The sequence below is a fragment of the Terrapene carolina genome, unplaced genomic scaffold (assembly GCF_002925995.2).
Source record: "Terrapene carolina triunguis isolate 2854851 unplaced genomic scaffold, T_m_triunguis-2.0 Scaffold194, whole genome shotgun sequence".
Lineage (NCBI taxonomy): Eukaryota > Metazoa > Chordata > Testudines > Emydidae > Terrapene > Terrapene triunguis.
This window is the reverse complement of record NW_020664545.1, coordinates 1,425,850-1,448,460: the sequence shown is the minus strand read 5'-3', so window position 1 is coordinate 1,448,460 and position 22,611 is coordinate 1,425,850. Positions and strand designations below refer to the sequence as shown.

General features: G+C 42.5%; 1 protein-coding gene across 3 annotated transcripts; it reads right to left on the bottom strand.

The window, feature by feature from the left end:
- Positions 1-7,876: 7,876 nt before the first annotated feature.
- PGPEP1 (pyroglutamyl-peptidase I) lies at positions 7,877-20,712 on the bottom strand. 3 transcript variants are annotated; one of them, XM_024194220.3, is made up of 5 exons: positions 20,181-20,712; positions 16,102-16,218; positions 13,566-13,590; positions 13,358-13,484; positions 7,877-11,437 (listed from the first exon to the last, which is right to left on the bottom strand). In XM_024194220.3, exons 1-5 carry the CDS (start codon positions 20,184-20,186, stop codon positions 11,245-11,247), a joined length of 468 nt encoding a protein of 155 aa, XP_024049988.1. In that variant the 5' UTR covers positions 20,187-20,712; the 3' UTR covers positions 7,877-11,244. The 3 variants fall into 3 exon arrangements, with proteins under 3 accessions (XP_024049988.1, XP_024049987.1, XP_024049989.1); XM_024194219.3 differs by having other exon boundaries at positions 13,358-13,590; XM_024194221.3 differs by lacking the exon at positions 7,877-11,437 and adding an exon at positions 11,456-11,725 and having other exon boundaries at positions 13,358-13,590.
- Positions 20,713-22,611: the final 1,899 nt, after the last annotated feature.

Below are 22,611 nucleotides of genomic sequence, written 5' to 3'. Positions count from 1 at the left end.
TGTTGATCTCAAACTGCTTTACAAAGGAAGGTGAGCATCATTACCTCATTGTACATATGGGGAAACTGAGGCACAGGCAGGGGGAGGGACTTGCCCAAAGTCATGCAGCAAGTAAATGGCAGAATAGAGCCCAGACCTGACACCCACCAGGAGCGGAGATATCTGTGAACTTCCACTGTCTTTATAAAAGAAGCGCATACCAGCCCAGAGGCTGATGTGTCACTTTTTCATAGATCTTGCAAAAGGAAGACGAGGCAAAGTCAGTCAGACTGCTAAGAAAGGCATGTGTAGGTTCATTAGTACTTGGTCCTTCCACAGCACCTTTCAATCAAGGACCTCAGGGAGTCACAGACAAATGTCAAGTATCAGGGGGTAGCCACGTTAGTCTGTATCCACAAAAACAACAAGGAGTCCGGTGGCACCTTAAAGACTAACAGATTTATTTGGGCATAAGCTTTTGTGGGTAAAAAACCCACTTCTTCAGATGCATGGAGTGAAAGTTACAGATGCAGGCATTATATACTGACACATGAAGAGAAGAGAGTTACCTCACAAGTGGAGAACCAGTGTTGACAGGGCCAATTTGATCAGGATGGATGTAGTCCACTCCCAATAATAGATGAGGCGGTGTCAATTCCAGGAGAGGCAAAGCTGTTTTTGTAATGAGCCAGCCACTCCCACTCCTTATTCAAGCCCACATTAATGGTGTTAAATTTGCAAATGAATTTTAGTTCTGCTGTTTCTCTTTGAAGTCTGTTTCTGAAGTTTTTTTGTTCACGTATAGCTACTTTTAAATCTGTTCTAGAATGTCCAGAGAGATTGAAGTGTTCTCCTACTGACTTTTGTATGTTACCAGAATGGACTGTTGCAACGCTCTTCAGAGCTAGTTAAATCTGCTTCCCCTGTTACAGAGAAGCCACAGTGGCAGGGAGAGACCGACCTGTCCAGGGCCGGAGAGCTAGGGAGAGAACCTACAAATCTCAGCTTCTTACCTCTGCTGTAACCACAGCTCCTCTACCTCTGGGGCCTTGGGCATGCACATGGAAGTCCTAGCAGACTCCCCATGGGGCTGACCTAGTAACCCTGACCAGCACTAGGGTTTGCCTGTGCAGGGACAGAAGTGATGTTGCCAATTGCTTCTAGTTTCTTCTGGCAACAGATCTGCACTGACTATGCCTATTCACCGCCACCACCCGGCTCTTCTCTTCAGATCCCAAAGTGCTGGACAAAAGGTGGTCAGCATCCGTCACAGGGATCTTAGTAATAGCTAGAGATTTTTCCAGCTTATGATGTTCTTCAGGCTGAAAGCAGGTCACTTTCCAGACAACACGTGGTAGCCCTTGCATTCCTCCCCATGCCTGTGCCGCGTTACCAGAAGAAAAAGGCACTGCTGCCATGGGTTCCTGCAACAGAGATATTTTCACATAGTCGATGGTTCAGTCTGATGAGTGACCCACCCTGTTCTCCTGTCAGGTCAGCGGAACCTGCTTAGATGGACCACAGGCGGGACGTAGGCAGTATTAGCTTGTTTGAAAACACGGAGAGCTGAGATCTTGTGCATAGACAGCTTTTCAGTTAGTGCGACTTCAAAACTGGCACTGACAGTGGGGAGGTTCCAGCACCTGCGCCTGACCCGCAGCCCTGGATTAGCTGTTCGTTAGCACCATCTAGTGACTTTACCGCAACATACAAGCTATCAACACTGTCCGGCTCGGTCTACAGATTCACCGCTCCCCACATAAAGCCTCCACCGTTCCGCTGCTGCTGGGGCAGCTCCACATGCGGCTGCAATGGTGGTAGCACGCCCATGGATGGAGGGTGACCAGATGTCCCGATTTTATAGGGACTGTCCCAATTTTGGGGTCTTTTTCTTATACAGGCTCCTATTACCCTCCAGCCCGTCCGGATTTTTCACACTTGCTGTCTGGTCACCCTACATGGATCAGCTGTAGTGCGCTGACTGCCATGTTGTCTAACACTGCTGAGATCAGGCCACAGAGGTAAGAAGGTTGGTGACCTGTCTACAATAATGCTCCCACAGCTGGTGTGGCTTTAGTCAGAGTCAAGAAGAGAGCTCAGGGCAGGCAAGGCTTAAAGTAGGATCTGCCCATTTGATCATCTGGAGTCCTCAAAGTTTCCAGCGTTAGCAGTTTATTTTCAAAGGCACAAGAGGCAGTTGGAGTCCATGGTCAATTGGAGGTAGGCATCTAACCAATTGTTTTATGAGCATCTGCAAAACCGTAGCTCTTCTAACAGGCTATTCAGCCTCCACGGAGGTGTTACTCCAGGATTAGTCTGTCAGATCAAGTATTCTGAAAAAACCTGACCAACAATTATAGCAAACCAACCACCAAGCCACCCACTATGGCAGCTTCTCAGATTTCGGTAAACTCATTGTGAAGAAGTTGCAGCCCAAAGTAAGAGCCATATTTAAATTCACTGTGTCTAGTTTTTAGTCGTGCCCGTTTCTTTAATGCATGCTTTGCAGTATACTCTTATAGTCAGCTTAAGCAAAGGTCTGGGGTTGATGGGATGAGCTGGAGGTGTGTCTCCTTAGAAGTTTCACACAACCACATTATTTTGGGATGGTCCCACACTTTAAATTTCAGACAGGAGTTAAAAAGGTGACATTGACACAAATCCTTTTTTCCCCAGTTTCCTGCCACATTAATGCTCCTGAATTCATTTTGTGAAGCTCTTTGAACCCTGGCAGACAGGGGACATGGCTGGCCTTTATGTATCTTCTCTATAAATATCTGTCTAGATATGCTAGACAGGGTGTCTAATATTACATTCAGTGGCATTCTTTGACGTGCAGAACGTTATCTAGGTATGTATACTGCACTCACCATGAGAGATTTACAGGAAGATGGGAACTAACAGGTGCTCAGTGGAGCTTAGGTGTATTGGTCGAGATAGCTAATAGAGGGGCCAGGGTGTGTTTGTTTAAAACGTTATCCTAGGAAAACTGAGGCAGAGAGATTAATCTTGCATTTTGGTCCAAAGATGAGAGATTTGTGGACATTCCAAACTTGAGGAAGGGAGCTCCAAAAACCTTGGTCAGCTGCCAAAAAGGTCCATCAAGCCATTGCATTGTAAACAACAATTCTCCTAATTGAATCAATACATCACATCAGTTGCATAACTGGATGTAATAACTAGAACCTCTGCCTAATGCTTCCCGGGATCATTAGTCACAGAGCAACGCGTTGCAAGGCTCGGGCTCAGAGAACTGTGTGACTAGATTTTGTCTGCTAAGATTTCATGCTTGCTATTCTTACCAAATTGATCCAGCTGCCAAATCTGTGCAAGAATCTCCATCACACCCCTCCCCCCAAAGGGGAAGGACACCATGCTGGCAAGGGGCCACAGGAGACATTTTAATGTTTAGAAAGCTGTAAACAAAAGTACACAATTTTTGCTACGTCACATGCCAGAACCATGTTCTACAGACCCCCAGCTTTGTGTCCGATATCACTCCCTTGTAGACCAATGTAAGTTTTCTGAAAAGTCCTACATTACATAGTGCCTAGAACAATGGGGTGCACAGATACTGCTGTACACACATACAACAGAATAATACTTCCAACCACTCTTCCCTGTAACATTGCACAAAAAATCTAAGCTATGCAATGGAAGTTTAAAAACAAAGTGATTCCAACCATACAAGAGGGCATCTCAGAGAAAGCTCCTGAAGGGTTTGTTAAAGAACACGACACGGCAAAGAATTAACTCATTTTATTTACTTTTGACATATCAGTTTTAAATTTCCAGTTACAGAGTTCAGTCTAGCAATGGCAAGCTGAAAGTATGGTACTGTTTGGTCATTACAACACAGCCCTTTTGTGACACTGGATTGTTTGGTTTTACAAGGCACTGCAAGAAAGTACTGAGAAAAACAGAAGCCTCAACAAATGTATAACTGTAGCGCCAATAGTCCTGATAAGCACACCTGAGAGACTTGTGGGGGGGGGGGGGAGAGGAGGAGGAGGAGGAGAATGTTTATCTGATCACAATTAACAGAGGAGGTTCAAAAGTGCCCATCTTGAAAGGCTGAGTGATGCTGCAAATGCATAAACAAGAGACGTCCGGACAAGAGAACATGATCTGAAGAAATACTACCAATAATTCAGCCAGTCTGCTGAAGCCCAGTGAACAGTAAGAATGCTGTGTGCGCGCAAGTGCACTTAGTAGCACGTATTCTGCTCTCCCTTACTAGGCCTGGATGTGTTCTGGGAAGGTCTTAGGAGCTCAGGTCAATGCAGAGCTTCTATAGAACGTCCCCTCAGATAAAGGGGACACTGACAGGTGGTCACTGGTTTCTCCCAGTTACAGGAGTCCAATCTTGCCTCTTCCCTCCGCACCTGCGTGCAAATGGCTCATCTATCCCCATGCACCAACAGGCTGCATTCCCAGGGAGCAAAGCCCAAGAAAAGGCACTCCCTGTTTAATCAAAGTTAACACAGGCATTTCAATAAGCGGGTGCAATACAAGACCTGAGCCTGTATTTAAACAGCCCAGGGTTTAACTTCAGGGCAGTGTATAATTTCATTTCCCATATTTAATTCTTGTCTACAGCAAGACACCTTGCCTTTCATTTTGTTTTAAAATATTTCTTTAAATAGAAGTAGTCTCCATGTTTCAATAGGGTGAGGAATTAACAATACAGCCCAAGAGTATCCTGTCGGTTTAATTTTTTTGAATATAGCTTTGTTTCTGCTGTGGAGATTCAGTGAAACTGCTGTTTATTTTTACACTGATGAGACATTTATTATGTCAAGCTGCAAATACTAGTTTTGAAAGGAAAAAGGACATTTCTTCACTGCAAAATATTAGGTAGGATTTCTGGTAAATGCAATGCAACACTCTACAATATATAAAAATGAGCAATTAGGGGCATTTTATGCAAGCTTTTCAATAAAGTTTTGAAAATATAACAAAACCTAGAATAAGCTAAATTGAATGAAGCCCTAACAAACTGCTCCCCCCCCCGTATTTTACTGTAAACAGGCTTTCTACAAACCAGAAGTGAAACGGTCTAAGGCGCTTGGAGGGAAGCTGCTCTATGGAAGCCCATTCGAGAAACACAAATGGATTTAGAGCTATTGTGAATTCAGCTACAACATCCTTGTTGCAGAATGATTCCTAAAACTGAACTCCATATATGAATATACACAAACGTGCCTGTTACTCTCCCTTATGTTGCTCTGTTGGTTTTTAACACAACTAACTCTTAAGGGAGCTCAATGCTGTATCACAAAAATGCATGGTTAGAAAGATTAAAAATACTTATGCTACAATTTAAAACCAATTCACAGGTCACCGTTGGGCAGGCGGTGACAGAATACAGTCAGGTTGGGAGTTTATTTCATGTGATGGTTCCTCTTTTAAACAAGGCTGTCACCTGCCAGATTAATCGCTCTTTTCCACCTAACCTTTCCCCACTTGGGGTCCAGCCAGGCCTTTGCACTGCGATTCCTTTATACAGTTCATATTTATATTATATATATATGCATGCATGTAACGTTTCACTGAATTACACATTCAGATAATATGAGGATTATTGGTGTTTTATCACATTTAGGAGATTAGTTTATTTTTTAACTTTTCATTTAAAAAAATACTGGGAGGCTGTGCTCTCAGCTGGAACCCAGGCCTGGAAGCTCCTGGGTTCTTATCCCAGCTGTACCAGGGATTCACTGTGTGACAGTGTCCGGGGTACTGTTTGCCAGCTGAGTGAGGCACAAAGAGGTAACACTGTGCGGAAGATCGGGCAGACCAAAAAAACCACCACCACATCACTGAAGTCTACATGCTACATTTGGGACAATTTATAGTTCTCTACTTGACTTATTATAAGCCAAGCACTTACAGTACAAATCCTAAGTAGATACAGAGAAGTGGTCATATATCAGACCCTGGCAGCAGCCAATACCAATGCTTCAGAGGAAGAGTGACAACCCTCCACACACTGTCATGCAAGGCTGCATGGGGACAAATCCCTTCTCGACGCCGGCAAGCAGTCAGTTTAAAGGTTATGATTCTTAGTTTACATGGTACCAGTGATACTGGCCACAGAGCCAGGCCTACCAGCAGCAATGAATTGCAAACACTGAGCTGCATAAAGTGGTATTAATTTTTTTTCATTCTAAATGTGCTCCCTTTAATTTCACTAAGTCTTATAATTTTGAACACCCTCAATTAAGTCCCCTCCTTGTAAAATTGTTCTTTCCAGGCTAAATAATTCCAGTCTTTGCAGTCTCACGTCACAACCCTGCTCAATACCTCTAACCATCTTCATTACCTTTTTCAATCTTTCCAGAGGAGGAAGCCAATGCTGGACAATACTCCACATAAACGTGAACCATGGATATATATTTTCTTCCCCGTATTTCACTGTCCTTTATTCAAATGCACTCAAGCACAAATGGCTGCTGAGCCTTGGGCAGGTCTTCACTAGTACACCCACCATGGCTCCCAAGTCCTTATTTTCAGAGAAGCCTTCAAGTTCAGAGTCAGTCAGTACTTCTCTTCCCTGATTCATAATGGATATTACCACGTTTTTATTCAAGCTTAATTTCTCCTGCCACTATGGTCACCAATCCCTGAAGGAGTTTGAGCGCATCTGGAGTTTCTCAAAAATCCTCCATAGTTTTTATTAACTGAAACAACTGAGTCTCATCCATAAGTGTCACCAACTCCTTACTCCTTACCTCCCCCAAACTGTGAGGACATAAAGACACCTTGACCAACATAACAAAACCTCCCTAGTTCTCTCTCCCATTCTACAAACCTGATCCCTCATTAAAACAAAATCCACCAAGCTCTCTCACCCAGTTTCTCAGCAAAGTGTTAATACAGTCTAGGGTGACCAGATGTCCTGATTTTATAGGGACAGTCCCGATTTTTGGGTCTTTTTTCTTATATAGGCTCCTATTACCCCCCACCCTCATCCCGATTTTTCACATTTGCTGTCTGGTCACCCTAATACAGACAGTGCTGCAATGACTGTGACTAGAATTTCACATTTTACAAGGTGTACTAGTTATAGGTATCATAATTTTAACTAACTCATTTTTTGGGTTTCCACATTTACTTGCTAGTTTGAAAAATTCTGTAGCTGGCAATGAGTCTCCCAGGCAAAGTTCTATTTATTAATGAACTGAGGATGAAGCAGGCAGCAAATATTACACAAGACAGTAACTAAAGTTTTTGACCATTTTTATGGTGTAATTCCAAACAAAATAGGTCTATAATAGAGAACACATGAGTTAATGAGTTTAAATTAAAAAAAAAAAAAATCAGCAAAAATATTTAATTTAGGTCAGATTTAAATAAAATGAGTTTAATGTCACAATTAAAAAAAATCACTATACAAAAGTTCACTAATAAAACGAGACACCAGCTCTTTAAAGAGGCGATCTCCAACTACTTCTTCTCAAAACAAAAGATGATAAAATAAATTATATTTTCTAGCAAATAAAACCGATCTCATGAAGCTTTACAAAAGCAGACTGAGGAAATGCAAACAATTAAAAACACTGCTCACAACAAAGTGAAGCATATTAGTAGAAATAAGAACTTTGACACTGGCATTCAGAGCTCGCATCCCACGCTCCCACTCTCAGAAATCAGTGAAGTTTTTCCCTCAAAGGAGGATTGTGGGAAGGGACCCAAAATGCACTTCTGAAAGGGTGCCTGGCTGGGGAGACTCCTGACTGAGCAGACGAATCCTGAATGAAGACGACACTTCCCTCCTACTTTCTCCGTTCACAGAACTGTACGCTCCTCCTTCTACAGTTCTATACAGTATAATCCATTCCTAAGCTCGAGTGGATTCCACTGAGCATGGTGCAGCATCAACACTAGTAGGGGGCTCTGAGGCTGACCATCTGCAAACTCCTTAAGGACTATCTGCACTCAAAGTTACAACTGAACATTCAACAGGAAGATGTTGACAGAGTGTCCAATTTAGAACTGGAAACGTTGACCAAAATGAGATGTAAAACTGGCCAACGATCCAGAGGATCAGAGCTGCTAGTCTTCCCTTACTGAATTAGGAGGAATGTTCAGCAGACAGGTGGCCCACACAAGCAGATACCTGCCAAGATGAACCAATAAAAGTTCTGCAGACAAGCTGAGCTTTAGCTTCTCTGTTTAGGGGCAGCCTCACCTGTGACTTTCTGGGGCCATCAACAACCATATGTTCCTTGTAGTGTATCTGCAGCCCTTTATGAGACCATCCCATGGAATTTCAACTCTATGGTCATTCTATCTCACTCAGCCGTGGAGCTCTGCTTCCATTTTGTTCATAGCCAGGAATCTTTTTAAAGTGGAAATTAAATGGTTTCAGAAATTATGTAAAAGTCAGCTGCTATATTTAATGGAATATATCTATATATATAATTCTCTCTTTTGAAGAGGTTCAGCAGTTAAGATGCATTTTGATGATCAGAACTGCTTACCAATGAAAGGGAAAGCTACAAGATCATTACCTCCGCTATTCGCAAAAATGAGTAAAATCACCAATATTTAAACAAAATATTAAATATAATAAATTACTAAACAGGAAATTGTGATCTGACCTGCCTGCTGAAAGCCTGACAAAGAAGTGCTACTCTGCATTTAATGCACAGGAGAGACCGTACATTGACTTTTAAAGCAAGTTCTATCAATCAGAAAAGCTGTGAAGAAAACGGAGATATTTCCACAGAAAATCAATCTTAAGTAACCCAAAAGTATACCTGAACATCTCCATGCACTAGCTTCCCAAGCAAAAGAGTTGCCTTAACAAAACTGCAGAAGTCTCCAACCTCTCTCATGCATTCAAATGTATTTTCTTTGTCACTAGACTTCCTGGTGGGAAGTAGTAGTAAAGTGGCAGCTCTCATTGAGAGATACTATAGTAGAATCATTCATAATTAGAGAACTTAAAACAGTTAAAGATATTTCTAACAGGTTTCAAAACGTAGTTTAATATCTATTTTAGTAAAAGTATTAGAACTAGTCACAAGTTCTTATTTAAATGGCTCCCTAAAAAGACATGCTAGCTAGTACCAATTTAAGCGTTACTTTTGTTGTGGCATTATGCACCTTTCACTTACATCACAATTTAGAGTCAAGGTCACATACTACTAGTTCAAAGACCTTTTTGAATCTTGGCTAGAACACTAGACCCATCTTTCCAAGGGCTGCATTTGGAAAGTCTGCAGAGCCAGCAGCACTTCAGACCTAGCCTCAATGTTACGAATGAGATCATCTCACCAAACAGAGGGCACGTGGAGGCCACCCAGTAATGCCCCTTTTGAGTGAAGTTTTAAAATACAAGTCTCAGTTTAGCCCTTCTCATCATGTATTTCTTAAAAACTTATAGAATGGGACCAGGCCCACAACAACGCTCCTGCGGAAAGTTTTGCTGCCCAAGAGGCTGCAGCTAGAATGGGGGCATGTACTTGCCCCTGATGCCTCATGCCCCCTACAATTGGTTTTGAGACTAGAACAGACCAGTCAGAAAAGTGCATGTTTGCTACCACTGGGGTGAGTGACCCCAGCAGAGAACCCTGGGTCCTGATTTTCCTAGTGTAGATGGATCAGAATTGGTTTGCACTGGTGTCGATAATGGCCAGAAAGGCAAGGCAGTGGAGAATCAGACTGCTTTTCTCCTGGCTGTAGGCCACTAGAGGAGCTCTGTTACTTTCGCTGGGAACGGAGGCACGGGACTGGAAATCAGAGCTGCAGGACTCTCTTTGCAGCAGGAACCAGTGTGTGGATGTGTACAGCACCTAGCCCAGTGGAGCCACACGGGGGCCTCGGAGACAATACAGATAATAATGGAAGCCGTGGTACCTTCTGGTCATTCCTTCCCGGTGCCCCAAGAGAAGCACCAACACAGAGCTCAGCACAGAGTGAACAAGATCATTGCAACTCTGGGTCTGCAGCAGGGGTGGCACTGGGTGAGGCTGAATGCCTGCTAGCTGTGGGGCGGGGTTGCCTTTCACTCACATTTTGGCGTATTTATGTCTATAATAAGCCAAGACTCTGTAACTTAATATTTAATTCAGGGCTTGTCTACATGCCACGCTAACGCACTCTAGAGGGGTGTGATTTGTAAAGCACTTTAACGTGTTGCGTATGAATTCAGTGTTGAAGCAGGATTCTGTCAACGCGCACTAGGAACCTGTTAGAGCGTACCAGCAGGGTCTTCAAGGGACAGCTGGAGCACAAGCCGCTAGAGCGCTTTGCCGCACTGTGCGGACAAGTCCCTAGATGTTATTCTTCCTCCAATCCCGAAACAGAACAAACATTTAGTAGTAGGAGAAGGAGAAGGAGGAGAGTACCAAGTTGTTTTTATGGTACAGGGGCAGGGTAAGCTCTAGCATTGAGGTTCTGGGAAAAGAGACCCCTGTGGAAACAGTGGTCACTAGCAAAGCTTTTCCAACCGCTATAAGTTTTATTTTATACACATATGAAACAATGTGTTTCGTAAAGGAGGTATATGGTTAATCTGAGCAAGGAAGGTGGTATTAAGAGCACAATAAAAATCATTTTTCAGAAATATTTGGTGCAGGTTGGGTGTCTCAAGTACTCCCCAACATGAGAAATCAAAACCATGTACCCCTTCTGTTTGCAGCACTATTAAAGTCTTAACAGGAGTCCACACTAATGCACGGGTATTTTAGGACTGGCAAAAAAGATTCAGTGCCCCTCTAAAACAATTATAAATGACTCCCCATCCCAAACAAGAACTGTTTAAAACCCAAATAAGCCCACAGTCTTCTATGCCAACTGCTTATAGCTATAATTTTACATTAAAACCTATTAATTTTTTTTAAAATCAGCAAATCTTTTAAACTAAGGACTTTAATCAGAAGATGGTATTATCAATTCCCTGCACACGAACTCTGATTCCAGGTGTAAACCTTTCCATCTGCACTGTATTAGACTGCTCAATAGCTGTCACTTGATTTACAGATATCCTCTGTAGGAAACACAGCACACATTTTTCAGCCACTTCAGGAAATAAGTAGTTGCAGGTGGTTTAAAAGACAGACTTGAAATCCTTTCTTGTTTAAGATGAAATTCACACAGGAAGAAAAGAATGTCACAGAATTGCTGGAAGTGGAATTAACTTTCATTCTGAAGTCTCTGATTCTTTTTCTGTACATTTCAGACAGGCTGCTTCCCCAGTACTTAGTAGTGGGGAATATTTTGGAAGTGCAATAGTGGTAGGAGTTTTGCCCAGCTTCAGTGTTCATGGCGACAATTGATTTTGCCTTCAGAATGCTTCAAAACATCAAGCATTTCTTCTATGATAGCCTGTAGTGCCCGGCCCAGCTGTTCTGCAGTATATGGTTTTCCCAGTGGAGGCACATGAACAAATGCAGACCTGCCATGGCTCTGGTATAAGGAAGTATAGTAAGTGAAATCACAGAGATATCTGTAATTAAAAAAAGTTTATTTAGTGATACGCAACAAGTACTGTGAGCAAACTGATATGAATAAAATTGAGCGTGGGAAGCCCAGCACCAATGGCTTCTGCCAATTAGAATTGGAAAACTGTTACAGAAAAGAATGGTTAAATTAATCCTGTATTGGCTTCAGTTATTGTCTCTGCAGCAGAGAAACAGGTTTCAGAGCCTCTCATATCATTCCCATGCCAGCTGTTCTAAAGCACCAAACAACTTCTCCCCAGACAGCAAAAACATCACTTTGGTAGCTGCTTTACCTAAAGAATATTAAGGAGATGGCCTTTATTAGGATAGCAGGATGTCACAAATACAAAAGACCCAATTCTCCGCTGTCCTACACCATGTGTAGTTACTTACAGCTCTGCAGAGTGGGTTAGAATGGTACCAACTGAGAAAGACACACACATGGAAATAAGGGAGGCCCCAGAGGCATAGTTGATTGCTAACCTTCAGTGTAACACTTTAGATCTAAGTAATAATTTCATAGAAAGGGTTAAAGCATTCCTCTGCTCTGCAGACAATCTGTTCCTAAGCATTTCTGTGGTCTCAGAGTTCTATTTTAGATAGCTGACAGACATGAGAAAAATTAGCATGTTTCTAATTAAGGAAGACAAAAAGTGCCCACAAGCGCTTTAGTCTAGTGTATTTATCTTGTCGACACCCCTGGGCGGCAGGGCTATTATCCCCATCGTTCAGATGGGGAACCGTGGTACAGACAGACTAAGGGACTTGCCTAAGGTCACATGGGAAGCCTGTGGCAGAAGAGGGTACTGAACTCAGATCCCACAAATTCCAGGCTAGGGCCCTACACTCCAGACCATCCCTACCTTTGGAACACTTAAACGGGGGGTTTGGGGGGGGGGGAGGGGAGAGGAAGCATGCAAACATTGAAGAGTTTATAGCTTTGCCTTCTGTAAGGAAAGCTGAAGTGGAGAATATCAAAATGCAGATAAAGATACAGCTGCAGATATTTCAAAAGTCACTTCAAACAAGTATTTCAGAAGTTCTCTGAATATATTTTGTTAAAATGAAGGAGTTATTTTTGCTATTCTGGGAAAAAGTCATGACAACGTTTAACAGTAAAGCAAAACCACATGATAGCTGTTGCTGCTGCAGCCAGATTGCATTTTTTGGTTTAACCCAGTTTCAGAAACTCTACTCCCACAATAAGAACATTGTGATAATTATCTAAGTGGACTTCCAGGAAACACAAGGTAAGTGCCCCAACACATCCCACAGACACAAAAAAAACAGTGGTGATAAGAGCCTTTGGTTGCATGCAACATATCTGGCTACTACAACATTTTAATGCGTCTCAGTTCCAGCCCAGGGGCTGTGTGTGGTTTGTGAATGGTGGATAATTTTCTGGCATAAACCTAGTGACAGCAACAACTGTTGCAAGACTTCCAGATAAACATTCTTGTTAGTTTCTTTTTCATTAACGCGACAATAGAAAACGAGTCCAGTTCCGATGCTTCAGACAAAAACTGTTAAAATGGAGTTACGGTTGAGAGCACATACCAGTATTTTACCCCAAATTACATTACAGTGATGTTCCAATTATACACCTAGGAAATTCACAGTTAAGGTTAAAACTTAAAATGCAGAAATGGAAATACAGTTAGGGCATCTGAACAATCTTACCTCTATCTTCTAGTGACACCATGCAATAACCACAGGCCTAGGAGTATGACATTTTCTCTTTATGGACCCAGATGAAATTAAATTCATTTTAAAAAGACAAATTAGGAGTTCTTTCCCTGCCCCCACTCCCTGTGTGAAGGGATGGAAATGCTGACCCCATCAGAAGTGAGAGGCCCAGGAACTCTGTCATCCCCATTAGTTTAGCACAAACGGAACATACACCACTGATCACTATGATCCCATACCTGCCAGCATCCTTGGATATAGTAACCGTGACATCAAGTCCCAGCGTTGAGACTCTCCTGCAAACTGCATCCATGTCAATAATCGAATCGATGCATTCTGGGCCACCTTCTACACAACACTGAGAGCCTGGACAGAAACGGCAGTTGTCTAAGCCTTTGTATCCTACGTTATGCCCACATTTTTCCAATGTTACGGTTGTAGCCATACCTGATACACCCACATGAACCACCAACTGCAAAGAAAAAAACAAAATAAATTAGAGCTAGCTAAAATTAGGGTGGTGGGAGGGAAGACAGTAACCCTGGGGGCATTCTAATGCTATGCTGATGGGGCCACATTAAAAAACTAGAGAGTTCCAGTAGAACCTCAGAGTTGCAAATACCAGAGTTGCGAACTGACCAGTCAACCACACACTTCGTTTAAAACCGGAAGTACGTAATCAGGCAGCAGCAGACACCCCCCCCCCCCCGCCCTAAAACCCCCACCAAATATTGTATTGTGCTAACTGTAAACTACTACTTACAAAAATTAAAAAAAAAATTGACAAAGAAAGGAAACTGTTTCTGTGCTTGCTTCATTTAAATTAAAATGGTTAAAAGCAGCATTTGAAACTTTACTGTGCAGAAGAAAAAGTGGGATTAAGTCAATGTTCAGATGTCAACTTTTGAAAGAACCATAATGTCGTGTTCGGAGTTATGACAACCTCCGTTCACGAGGTGTTTGTAACTCTGAGATTCTACCGTAGGTCATAAGCCAATGAAGTCTTGGATCCAATGTGAAACGATTCCACTTGTGTCTGTCCAGCTCCTAGTGAAAGTTTTATTTCACACCAGGCAAAAGGAAGGTTGGCATGAATGGCAGAATCTGCTCAGGAGAAGCTTGCTACTGGAAGAGCCAAGATGGCACAGATTAGTCCTGAGGTGCCTAGCCCTAGCCAGCCCTTTTCAATGCCTGCCCAGCAAGCACATCTGATGGACGGGGCTCTCTATTTTGAGGTGTAGAATTCTTCAAACAAAAGCAATGCTTTGGAAACCATGGACTATCCAAAGGCCTCTTTATTGACTTTATAAATGTTCTATGTATCTTTACGGGCTGCCTAGTGATGGCATTCCTGGCTAAACGGGTAAGATATACCGTAGGAGGTTTCCTAAAGCAACCAAAGTACTGGGGTGTAATTAATAAAAATTCCCCAATGCTGAAACAGAGCAGGTGGCAACACTTGTGGCATTTCATCCCCTGAGAAATAGCACTCCGACTGCTTTGAGTTGGTTCAAGGGCCTAACATAGAAAGGATTTGGAGCTGTGCAGGATGTCAGCTATGGCCTGGGCAGAGGGCCACAGACACTACTTGTGAACTGACGGGCATGAAGGTATGTCCAACAGAATCAGGTCCTGCGGGAGGACCTGCAGTATTTTAGAATCTACTAGGCCTTCCATAAAAAGCAACAGAGTCCTGTGGCTAGTTGGCTAGCCATTCACAGTCTTTGTTTAATCCTGATCTGATGTTGTAGCTGATCTGGTTAGGGTCCTGTGATGGTGTTATCTACAGCAACACCACCATCACAGGACCTAACCAGATCAGCTACATCATCACCGGTTCATTCACCTGCACGTCCACCAATGTTATATATACCATCATGTGCAAGCAATGCCCCTCTGCTATGTACATTGGCCAAACTGGACAGTCACTACGTAAAAGGATAAATGGACACAAGTCAGATATCAGGAATGGCAATATACAAAAACCTGTAGGAGAACACTTCAACCTCCCTGGCCACACAATAGCAGATGTAAAGGTAGCCATCTTACAGCAAAAAAAACTTCAGGACCACACTCCAAAGAGAAACTGCTGAGCTTCAGTTCATTTGCAAATTTGACACCATCAGATCAGGATTAAACAAAGACTGTGAATGGCTATCCAACTACAGACGCAGTTTCTCCTCCCTTGGTGTTCACACTTCAGCTGCTAGCAGAGGACCTCACCCTCCCTGATTGAACTAACCTTGTTATCTCCAGACTGATTCTTGCCAGCATATTTATACCTGCCCCTGGAAATTTCCATTACATGCATCCGACGAAGTGGGCATTCACCCACGAAAGCTTATGCTCCAATACATCTGTTAGTCTTAAATGTGCCACAGGACTCTGTTGCTTTTTACAGATCCAGACTAACACGGCTACCCCTCTGATACTAGGCCTTCCATGTGAAAGATGGGTGATCACCTGGTAGGGCAGGCATGCATATGACTGGTTTGTTTTTCAGATGTGTTTTCTCCAAAATGATTTCGTTCTGAACAAACAGTACTTGGCTTTATGAAAGCTGGCTAATCACTGGATAGCTTTGTCATTGCCCTGGAGACTGGAACTGCAAGTGACGAGCTGAAGTCAGATCTGTGGAGGTGATTAATGAATTGCAAGGATCTGCAGCCCAGGAGCAGATTGCAGGATTCCGCCCTGAGAACAGTGACGGCTTGCGACCAAAGCGGGCCACCCTCGAGGAGGCCATGTAGACCTCAATGGTGCAGGGATTCGGGAACTGACACTACTAACCAGGGCTCTAGTTATTTTAAGCTGTATAATTGTCCAAATTCACAAGTTTCTGTCAAAAGGAAAGATCTGTCAAATCATCAACATTTTAATCATACATCAGAAGTCTGACTTTGCATTAGGAACATCAGCCCATGGTCGTAAGGATCCATCAGTTTACTATCATCTGTTCCATCTTGCTTTGCATTTTACTCACTTGCGGACTGTGTTTTTTCCACAATGCGGGAATTAGTCTTTGTACTGTTTGGTATTCAACTGGGATTTCATATACATACAGATCCACACCATCTCCCAAGCCCAGCTTCTCCAGCTCCTAAGAACAGGAAAAAAAGTAAAGATCAAGATATCAGACATTTATGCTGGAAAGTCTATTGCTGGGCACAGCCTTCAAGTGTGCTTTATGCTATCCTGCAGGAGAGAGCTCAGACTGGCTTCCTTGCCTCTGGACAGATGGGGACTGGAAACCTCAGGGTGGTTCTCCTCCCAAGTTAAAGTGAGACAAAAGAAAGGACATTTCTAGTCCTCCTCTGCTGGCCGTTTTTAGAAGTGACACAGCATTCCCGAGCAAGCCTTGCACCTGCCCTGGGGAGAGGCTCTCTCCACAGCAGTGAGCTGGGCAGGGGGAAAGCAATCATAACTGGGCTCAAGGGACCGTGAGAAAAGATTATCTTTCCATAAACAATATTAAAAATCCACGGATGGGACCTTTCCTCATACAGAAAGTTAAATTCCTTAGTTAAACCTGGAAAGGTTGCAGACGGTGCCTCACATCAAAAAATAAACGTCATGTCTGTGCCATTTTTCTTAGCTATATTATTTTAAAGAATATGTAATGACATCTTGCTTCTTTCAAGTGGTTTGTGTTATACATGGAAAGCACCACAGATAATTCTATTCACAGAAGAAGTCTAAGTCTTTCTGGTCATCCTATATAGGAAGAAAGAATATGCAAGTTTTCATGCTTGCCTGCACGTAAAAAGGTCAGCAACTCTCATCTCTAGCTAAAAGTAGCAGCAGGCAGATTGCCTTTTTGTTAATCTTTATAGGGAATTACAAAACTCCTCATATGGAAAACTGAAGCAGCATCAGCACAGATTACTCAATATATTTGTGGGTTTTACTTTCACTTTGGCAGGATCAAAAATACAGCCTTAAACTCTAAAATGGAAAAGGAGTTTCGTTTGATGGCTTTACCTATACTGTACTATCCAGCATATTTGTACTTAATTTTGCAACAGCAACTTTTAATTTCTGATTCAAATACTGCAATAAGTCACGTCCTCTTTTAAAAATATTGGCTAAAAGAGTCCCCTCTGACTATTTTAAATATTTGGACACTAACTGAATTTCAGCTGGAAAAACATCCAGCATCGAATTTTTTCCTAATCAAAAGTGAAAGTGGCAGTTCTGTGGCAGGCTTATCACTAGCTCAAATGATGCTGTGTTAAAGTAGAGAATGTTCAGTTAAAGAGACAGAAGATAGCTAGCTAGGAAATATACCCTGCTGCACTGGGAAGCAGTGTCCCGAGCCATCAGAGCAAGACAAACAGAAAACTTAAGAGCATTGTGGCTAAATGCGACAGGAACTAGTTTCCCAGATGATTAAATTAAATAATACAAGTGGGAAACTGGTCACTTTGTGCAGTAGGATTAGACGGCACAACAGATAATATACCCTTTAGGAGCATTTAAAAATAAAATCGTGGCGCATAAGACACATGGAAATGCTTGAGCCACACACTGACATTCAACACTTGAAGGAAACAATTGTCATTTACTTTAGGATTGCAGGTATGTATCTTTCCCCCAGTCCACTAAGCGAGAGCTGTAAAACACGGATCCCACAGGCGCCTAACCAATCAATATACATACAACAAGTGTTAGTGTGCATTAAATTTCCACCGTCCCCCTCCCACAAGCATGAAGGGCTACATACAGTCCCCCCCATTCAATCAGTGGGTATGACAACAATTTGTGTTACTCCAAGGCAAACAGACAAGGTGTATGCCCAACCTCTTGGTATATGACTCCTCTATATGTATCCAGACCTGGGCCATGGGACCACTTTAAGTAATGTTTTGCTTGTACTTCTACAGCATCTTTCACTCAAGGGTCCCAGCGCTTTACCAACTGTTAATTCAGTCTCACAAACCCACCTGTGACACGTGGAAGGGAAGTAAGGTCCCCATTTTACAGACTGGGAAACTCATGCAGTGATACGCAACCTTGAGCAATTCACTTAGCATGCTAAGTAGAATCCAATTCACTGGACACCTAGCAGAGTTTTAAACACAAAGCCATCCTCCTCCTCTGATCATCATCTGGATACCGAGTAGCCTGAAGGGATGTTGTCATGTTTGTCCCAACATTGTTTGGGACAATAGAGAACCCATAAAAACCAATATCCTGATTGCACTAACACTTTAATAACCCTTTTGCTTTAAAAGGTATTGTTTCAGAGGGCCCTGCTGTTTCAATATATTTTGGTTTGATAGATTAAATAAAATATTAGGATAAGTGAGTATTAAGTCCATTTATTTTATCATTTAGTGCATTGTAAATGTATCCCTTTTGACATGTTTATAAAAAGCATAAACATCACTATTTGCACAGCTTTTGGCTCGTTGCACTGAATTTTATACAGGTTTGCTTAAGACAACTACACAGTGTTGTTTGTGTTGTGGGACGTATACATATTTTAAACAGGAATCTGAGCGGCTGGTAGAGTTGGAGTTCCCCAGAAGCTACAGTGAATATCCCTTTACTCATAAATTAACATGTTCAAAAGCATTCTAACCATGGTGGTTATTTAACTGTTTTTGAAATGCAAAGGTAGAATGTGACTTCACTGACTACCATTGTGGTGTTCACTTCTCACCATATCAAAGTTGTGCATTTTGGGTTGTGTGGGAGAGGAGTATTGGAGTTCAGCAAATAAAAGTGGTTGCTTTGTGCTTATCTGGGCACTACAAAAATGAATTGGTTTTTCCACATACAAAGTGTGCTATTCAAAAAAGAAGACAACGCACTGAAATGCGTTTTTAAAAAAAAGGAGTTCCATCTGCTGGCTATGGAATTAGTTTTAGGAGCGCGCAGAAGGGTGTTTTCCATACTTCCGTAGGATTTGTAGGTTTACTGCAAATCAATGAAATTATATTTCCACAAACCCACATAGAATCAGCATTGTTGCTGAACTGGACAGCTGGCTAGAGTCCCATCTTCTGAATTTAGAGTAATTGGATTATAATTTTAGCCAAGATTAATGGCCCAGAATACAAACATGTATGCAGTCATAAAATTTTACAGAATTTATACCAGGGGTTCTCAGACTTTTGTACTGGTGACCCCTTTCACACAGAAAGCCTCTGAGTGCAACCCCCCTTAAATAGATACAAAAGTGTTTTTAATGTGTAACACCATTATAAATGCTGGAGGCAAAGTGGGGTTTGGGGTGGAGGCTGACAGCTCACGACCCTTCATGTAATAACCTCGCAACTCTCTGAGGGGTCCTGACCCCCAGTTTGAGAACCCCTGATTTATACCCTCTGTGCAGCAAAATAAAGTGACTGCTTGCTTTTTTTTTTTTTTTTATTTAATATTTGAGACCCTTACTCATCTGCAAGGTGAAATAAATATTCTAAAATAAAACATTAAATTCAGTTGAATTTAATCTATTTATTCAAATGCAGGACTAGACTTTCTGCTGTAGTCAAAACTTTCTGTCCTTTGACAATCTGAATCAGACAAACAGAAGCCAGACAGCAGACTAACTAAATTCAGACACCAGAGACACACTAACCTTCCCAAATGCCCAGAGGCAGGGAGAATTTTTTTTGAGTACCACACTACTTGGTTTGAAGCACAAAGACACTAAACCTGTGGGAGCAACTCAATGAGGCCCCCCAAGAGCAGCTTAGTACATGGAGGGCTTTAATAGTTTGGGAGAGAGTAATACTGCACTATAATTTATGGCTACTTTTTGCAACATCCTAGTAATAACTGATTCTTCAAAGTTGCACCACTTCATTGAATTCTTTATTCATGTATTAAGATATCAGTATTAAAACTTGTATGCAAGTGCACAGGGTAACTGCATCCTCCACATGCTTAGTGAACTACTAAAGGAAGAAAGGGACTGACTGTGGTGATTTTAAATATTAAGGCTTAGAAATACAGCCTTGATCATTTACCTCGGGGTATTATGAAAGTTGGAAACCCAGATAGCCAGGACAGCTACAGGGTGAAGTGCAACAACTGCTCATAAGCAACACTCACACTCATTCTTTATTTGTACTCCCAGCGTGTCTGTATCCATCTGTCGTCTCTTGTCTTAGAGTTGGATTGTAAACTCCTGTGGGTCCTGTGTGTGTACAGCGCCTAGCACCACAGGATCCTGGTCCATGACTAGGGCTCCAAGGTGCTATGGTAATACAAATAAAGAATACAGTTTTATCACATATAGACATTCACAGAGTTGAAGATCACTGGCTTCGTGCCAACCAATACTCCAAAGGGCTGTAGGGATCTATTGCACCTCTTGCAGGTCATTGCTTGCTTCTTCCTGTGTATACAATTGGTTAAGTGAGAGATCCGTGCTGACTGAAGACATACATTGGGAACTCTGTCGATACTAAAATCGTCTCAATACAATCAGCAGAGAATCGGGGCTCTAGTCTGGTCTTAGTTATTTCCAAAGTGATACACAGAAGTGGCTCTATGCAAAACGTCCAGGACATTAGAAATCTGGGGCAGGGATGGAAATGGATAATTTAGTGTTCCTCAGAGTAGGCTTGTCAGGTACACAAGAGATGATTGTGCACATCTAGGAGAAGGCAACGAGCCCCAGCTAGCAAGTTACTTTTTTCTAATCCTTAGTTGAAAACCTTGGAGAAGCTGAGTGTGCAAGTTCAAGTTGCCCCCAAGCTTCTCTTTACCTTGTGATTTGCACTTACTCTGCGGGTCACTGCTGGCCTTGCTGACCCCAACAGCATTACAGGGTCTTAGTATTACCTGGCTAAAGATGCCTTGAGCAGCTTCTCCGGTTTAGGAGGGACAAATGGGTTTTTCTTCGACACTAGGCCAGTAGGTCATCTCTCCACTTGTTTCTTCTTTCCAACGTATATGTGGCCAGTGCGGGTAAAGGGGTCCCAGTTTGCCTTAGTGTCTTTTCTCCAGTACCTCAATGGAGCATGGGATACTGAACCTGTCTCTTCGAGGGAGTGTTCCCTCAAAGAGCAGGTGTTTAGTAAACTTTTCCATTGGAGTGGTGTTTGGTTTTATTAAAGCAGATCAATGAGTCGTGTTCTCTTGATCTAGGCAGCTGTGAAATTCCTTTGGAAGCTCGGCCCATTTCCAGAGTGTTCAGTGGCATCCAAAGCAAGGGCCAGGAAGGCAGAAGTCGCAGCACCAGCATGGATTCAGTACATTATTCTGAAGCTGTTCTATCTGTGTCAATTCCAGCAGTTCCTGTGTAGTCACTGATTATGCCCTAGCAGAGGCGCTTTCCTGAGTTTGGTGCCATGAGGAGTGGGCATTGAGCATTAACACTTGCACTATTCATTATGTGAATCAAAAAGAGATGAGGGGGTTTGGAAGGAATCCTCACATCTGAAATCTGTATGGTTTCCAGTTCACCCAATATTTTAGTAAAGGGTGGAGTATGCAGGTAGTGCAAGGTATCACCATGCACCCCAGAAGTCGCATTTATTTGGTAGCATAATGTTCAGCCTACATTCTTGTAGTTTAAGACACTATCAAGTTGAAGTTAGGAGATGTTTTCCAAGGGGATTCATAAGGATAGAAAATAAAAGTGTGCTCGGGCTAGTTTCTTTTAAACCTTTGGGGGAAACGCTGCAACTGCCAGTTGGACCCCTGGCCAGAGGCTTCTTTGAGGTTAATTAGGGAAGAGGGAGGATGAATGCTTCAATGAAAGAAGAAAGAATAGAGAATAGTATTGTTTCAATACAGCTTGTACTGAAAATTCTCTCCAAACCCAGCATAAGGTCTTGCCTGTTTTCCAGCTCCTTTTTAGTGGAAATTGTTCATAACGCAGTATCTCCATTCATCTAGTTTACTCTATGGTCAATTGCCAAACACACTAGTTTGGCCTCTTTTCTCTCTTGCTCTTCTGCTGTCACCTCTGTTTTGATGCATTCCAGTCTTACCAGCAAGATTTCAGTCAGGTGCTTGCTCATATGGTACGTCGGACTTCAACAGTTTAGCCCAGAATGGGACTGGCTCATCAGAAGTGAAACCATCAATTCCAGAGCCCTCAAACCCCAAACATCCTGAGAACTGTAGGGAGGGAAACACACACAAGATTTGAAGCCTCTGAAAAAAGGAAGAGATTTACGTAAGCAAGCTCAAAAGCCGAGCTCCAAACCTATACTGTACGTTGGGTTTAGGAGCCTTACCACAGATTACACTGGGGAGCATTTTCAGAAGCTGCTAAGGGTCTTCAGAATCCAACTGACTTTCAGTAGGACTTAGGCGGCATCTTCATTTGGAAAAAGTCAGTGCTCGTAACTCAAGTTAGCTACCTCGAGGAACAAAACTAGTGCAGACAAGATAGTTTGTAGTTTGCATGAGTTCCCACGTGAGTTGAAGGGTAACTACAAGCTGCCTTAACAATGAGGAGTCCTTGTGGCACTTTAGAGACTAACAAATTGATTTGGGCATAAGCTTAAAGTGCCACAAGGACTCCTCG

Excerpts from the sequence above, each read along its gene's own strand:
- PGPEP1 (XM_024194219.3), bottom strand. Across the intron at positions 13,591-16,101 it reads GGAAAAAACACAGTCCGCAA|TTGGTGGTTCATGTGGGTGT; the intron begins GTGAGTAAAATG and ends TTTTCTTTGCAG. Across the intron at positions 11,438-13,357 it reads ATATCCAAGGATGCTGGCAG|ATATCTCTGTGATTTCACTT; the intron begins GTATGGGATCAT and ends TTTTAATTACAG.